This window comes from Lutra lutra, chromosome 12 (assembly GCF_902655055.1).
Source record: "Lutra lutra chromosome 12, mLutLut1.2, whole genome shotgun sequence".
NCBI classification, from domain to species: domain Eukaryota; kingdom Metazoa; phylum Chordata; class Mammalia; order Carnivora; family Mustelidae; genus Lutra; species Lutra lutra.
This window is the reverse complement of record NC_062289.1, coordinates 27,095,848-27,100,327: the sequence shown is the minus strand read 5'-3', so window position 1 is coordinate 27,100,327 and position 4,480 is coordinate 27,095,848. Positions and strand designations below refer to the sequence as shown.

The 4,480-nt window shown below is 59.1% G+C and overlaps 1 protein-coding gene across 1 annotated transcript in view; it reads right to left on the bottom strand.

Moving 5' to 3' along the window:
- Nucleotides 1-4,146, bottom strand: part of SKOR2 (SKI family transcriptional corepressor 2) — a 39,781-nt gene extending 35,635 nt beyond the window's left edge. The window contains exons 1-3 of the mRNA XM_047698358.1: nucleotides 1,555-4,146; nucleotides 463-526; nucleotides 1-73 (exon numbers count right to left, since the gene is read on the bottom strand). The exon at nucleotides 1-73 is cut by the window's left edge and continues 2 nt beyond it. Coding sequence (XP_047554314.1) covers nucleotides 1-73; nucleotides 463-526; nucleotides 1,555-4,146 — 2,729 coding nt within the window. The remainder of the gene's footprint in view (nucleotides 74-462; nucleotides 527-1,554) is intronic.
- Between the last annotated feature and the right edge of the window lie 334 nt (nucleotides 4,147-4,480).

Genomic DNA, 4,480 nt, shown 5'->3' with positions numbered 1-4,480 from the left:
GATCTCTCTCTCCAAAAATCTCCTCCGGAAGCATCAGAGTCTGTGATGAAAAAGCTGTGCTCCTTGTTCTTATCTATAATCAAACAAAACACAAAATCTACAAGTGATCACACCGACAAGTGGCAAACAAAGACATCCAAGACTTTTAACATGTATTTATGTATTTGTGTATGTTTCAAGGGCTGATGGCAGACTTCTGTTGAGATGGGGGGCAACAGCATTGCTATTTGGAAAGTCGCCATTGCTTGGCAACTAAGGAAAAAACGACGAAGTGCTGCCCTCTAAAACATACACCTAATATCCACCCCCAAAAAGGAAAAAAAAAAACCCAAACCCCAAAAAGGCACAAAATTCAATGGATGAAAACCCACAGAATGGTCATGGGGGTAGGGGATGCTGGATTAAGTCTCACACAAATGGTTAAGTGCAGGAAAGAAAACTGGTGGTTTATTTTTCTTTTACCTGAAAAGTTGCTGTCGTCCTTTGTAGGTAAAATAACTTGGTTATTTTCCTTAGTTTTCTGATTCTGTGTGGAGAAGAATTAGATATACAAATCAATGCGTGGATCAAACCATATGCTAATGTCAACAGTCAGCAGGAAGAAGCATCAATAAAAGTGACTCCGGGGACCCTCAGGAGACATCATTTTTTGATGACTATCTTATTTGAATAGTTGTGGTTCCTACATATGTGTGTACAACTACATATACCTGCTCTGTCCTTTAAGAAGTAATGTGGTAATTAAATACACACCTATGGTACGCTCTGTAAATACACATGGCACCTGATTGGTCAAATTTACGTGACATTAGGACACATTCACTTCACTCTAAAGTCCTTGAGCATGTGCCTGTGCACACTCCAGTGAACACTGAATGCTGAGCCATTTAAACCTAACTGTGGTTTTTTTGGGGTCCCAGGAGCACTTGCGTGTCCCTGGAGATTGGTTTGGGAGAAGCTGGTCTTGCTGGAGAGTCTGTCTTTTGTTTTACTGGACACACTATTTTACAGATGTGTCCATTCTGGAGAGAGAGCTCTGGGGTTCAAACCTTGAGCAAGCAGCTCAGAGGAAACTGAATTCAACTTTTGAAGTCAATGTATTTTCCATCTTTTCTGGGTCATGGTCGGGGGGAGGTGCTGAACTATTGAGTAGAAAGGGAACAGGATTATCCAGACTGCTCCAGTTTGATGGACTCGCTGCTTTTTGGGGAACAATTATGCTCAGCTGGAGTGGGGGGACAGGGGGAGCTAATGGATTAGAGGAAAAACTAGGCCAGTTAAGGGGTCTTTTCCAACTTCTCTAAGCAGCCAACTTCAATGTAGGAGGGAATCGAGGTCCCAAAGCCTTTGAAAGGCTTTGTAAAAGAGAGACCAGAAACCACACTTTTATGGAGGACCATTGGCTGTAAAGAAGCCCTCCCAAACACACTGAATATTTCATTTCTGTGGGGAAATCTGGTGATTCATCTTTCCTGCGCATATGTAACTGATTCAGCCTAAAGGTGCATTTAAATAATAATAATTAGCTTGAAGGAGCCTAAAGGGGATATTTACATCTTTGTAGGAGGGCTGCTCCTCCAGTGATGGATGGTGGACGGGGCTGCCCGGGCTGCTGCTACTGCCGCCGCTTGCTTTCTGGGAGGCCGGGGGCGGGGGCGGGGGTAGGTCTGAGCCGCCGGGGTCACCCAGTTTCCCGTCCTCCTGAAGCAGCCTGGAGGAGTTCAGGGCGAGTGGGAAAGCGCCCGGCGCGGCCGGAGCGCGGTCCCGGCTGCTCCCCTTCTCTGACAGCCCTCGGCCCTGGAGGTACCGGCCGCCCCCGACTAAGGGGTCCGCTAGCAGGACTCCCGTCTCCTCGTCTTCCTCCTCCTCCTCGTCAGGGTCTCGACCTTCCTCCTCCTCTTCTTCGCCCTCGGGGGGTTTGTGGCCCTCCACGTCCACCTCCTGCTCTTCTTCCTCGTCATCCTCGTCCTCGGAGCTGTCCTCGCTGGGGTAGCTGCAGCTGGTGCCCCCGGGGGACAGAAGGCCTCGGTGGTGCGGCTGCAGGGCCAGCGGGGGCGGCGGGGGCGGGGGCGGCGGCGGGGCCGGGTGGTGGCGCTCAGAACCCGGCTCGTCGGGCTGCGGGGGCAGTAGCAGCAACGGTGACGGCGGCTGCGGGGGATGATGGTGGTGGTGGTGGTGCGGGTGGTGATGGTGGTGGTGGTGATGCGCTTGGGCCGAGTGTGGCGCTCCCGCTGACGCCCCGTGCAGCTTAGCCAGGCTCTCAGCGTCGTCCTTGCCGCCCACCGGCCGGAAGGCGCTCGAATGGTGGTAACTGCCTCCGCCCGCCTTGCGGCCCTCCAAGAGGTGCGGATGGTGGGGTGCGGGCACTCGGGCTCCCGGGGGGCCCGCTCCAGTGGCCGCGGCCCCTGCACCGGACACCGCGCCGGGGTCGGCAGGCGGCGTGGAGCCCGCGCTGCAGTCCCCACCGCTACCGCCCGGGGGCGACTCGAAGAGAGTGTCGCGGGGGCCCGTGCCCCCAGCAGGAGGCGGAGGGCCGGAGCCCGGGCCGTTGGCTACCACCGGAGGGGGCTGACCCGGCGGGGGCGCAGCGTCTGCGCTCCCACCCGCGCCGCCGGGCTCGGCCAGGTCCAGGAAGGCCTGGCGCAGCAGGGCCGGGCTTTCTCCAAGCGCGCAGCCGAGCGCCGAGGGCGGCTGGGGCGGGGGCTGTAGGTAGGTGGGCACTGGAAGCCCGCCTGGGGTCCGCGGAGGCCAGAACATGCAGAAGGGCGGGTAGAAAGCGTCCTTGCGGCCCGCGGGCCAGAAGAGGCCAGACAGGCCGGCCTTCGGAGCCGCGCCCGCACCGCCCGCGCCCCCCAGGGCCTCAGCCCCGGCGCCCGCGTCCTCCTTCTTGTGGCACAAGCCGAAGGCGGCGGCTGCGGCCGGGAAGGTGTAGGGATGCGGGAAGAGCCCCCCGCAGCCCGGGAATTTCTGCAGCACTCCCCCGAAAGAGCCCTTGCTGGGCACCGGAATGACCGGGTAGCTGCGCGGGCCTTTGGCGCCAGCCGCCGCGCCCGCGCCCGCGCCGGCGCCAACGCTGGTCACGCAGCCGCCCCCGGCGCCGCCCCCTCCCGCCCCGGCGCCGCCAGAGGCCGCAGCCACCGAGAGGCTGGCGGCGGCGGCCGAGAGGCTGGCTGCTGCCACGACGGCCGCCTCCTGCAGCGAGTCGTCGTCGTCGTCGAAGCGCGGCCGCTTGTGATGGGCATGGGGCGCGCCGGCTAGCTCGGCCAGGGGTGGAGGCGGCGGCGGGGGCGGGGGCGCCCCCAGCAGGTGCGGACCCAGTAGTCCCCCGCCTCCAGCCACCGCAGCTGCCGCTGCCACAGCGGCCGCCTTGACGGAGCTGAGCGGGTGGCAAGCGGGGTGTGCGCCCGGCTGGGGCAGCGCGCGCTTTCGGCTGCCGCCGTTGAACATGGCCTTGACATCCTCCCAGGCGAAGACTAGCTCGTCCTGGGGACTCTTGTCAGTGAGCTTGAGATGACGGCGCCACGAGTTGAAGTTGGCTGCGTCGGGCTGCGTGTACTTGGCGTCGGGCGTACGGTGCGAGTGGAAGATGAACTTGTTGGGTGAGAAGTACATGTTGCAGTAGCTGCATTTGATGCACTTGGCGCGGGAGCTGTTGTAGCGCGCGGGAATGAAGCTACCGCGGCAGCCCCAGGCGCACTCGTGAGACACGTCGAAGGCGAAGTTGTCGGGCAGCTTGGGGGGCCTGTTTTCGCCTAGGAACGACTTGCACAAGCGCTCGGCTTCTCGCTTGGTGATCATCCCGCAGCGGCGCGATGAGATAGGCATGGCTCCGGCGCGCCGCAGGATCTCCAGCTGCACCGGCGTGCACTGCACGCACGTGATGCCCAGCGCCACACGACGATTGTGGATCTCGTTGTAGCTGAAGTTCTTGAGGAGAGTGTTGGAGATCTGTGCCAAGCACAGGCGCTCCTGCCCGTCGATCACCAACGACACGATGGGAATGCCGTAGAGGATCACCTGGCCCACCTGGTTGGGTTTGAGGTTGGCGTGGCCTGGCCGCGGCTGGCTCAGCGCGTCGGGCTGGAAGGCGCTCGACGGCGATGCCAGCAGGATGTCGTTGGGCCCCGGCAGCGGGCTGGAAGCCATTTCCTCCGCCGCGGAAGCCCGGGCCCAGCCCTCCGAGTCTGTCTTGGAGACTGAAATGGAAAGGAGAAAGCGTTGACTAGAGCCTTTTCAGTCTAAAACAGAGGGATGGGTTGACTTGCTAACTAAAGAATTATAATGACTTCCTTGCTCTGGCTAAGACAAGATTAGCGCTGGGCAAAGGGACCAAGTTTCAGACACAGAGGTCATCCCTCTTAGTTGTCTTCAAGGTTGTTCTTTGGAAATGCAGGGGTTGGGAAGTACTTTTCTTCTATTCTAAACATCCAAAGTAACTTAACTGTGGATTTAAAAAAATGCAATCAATTCCTAAGAAACT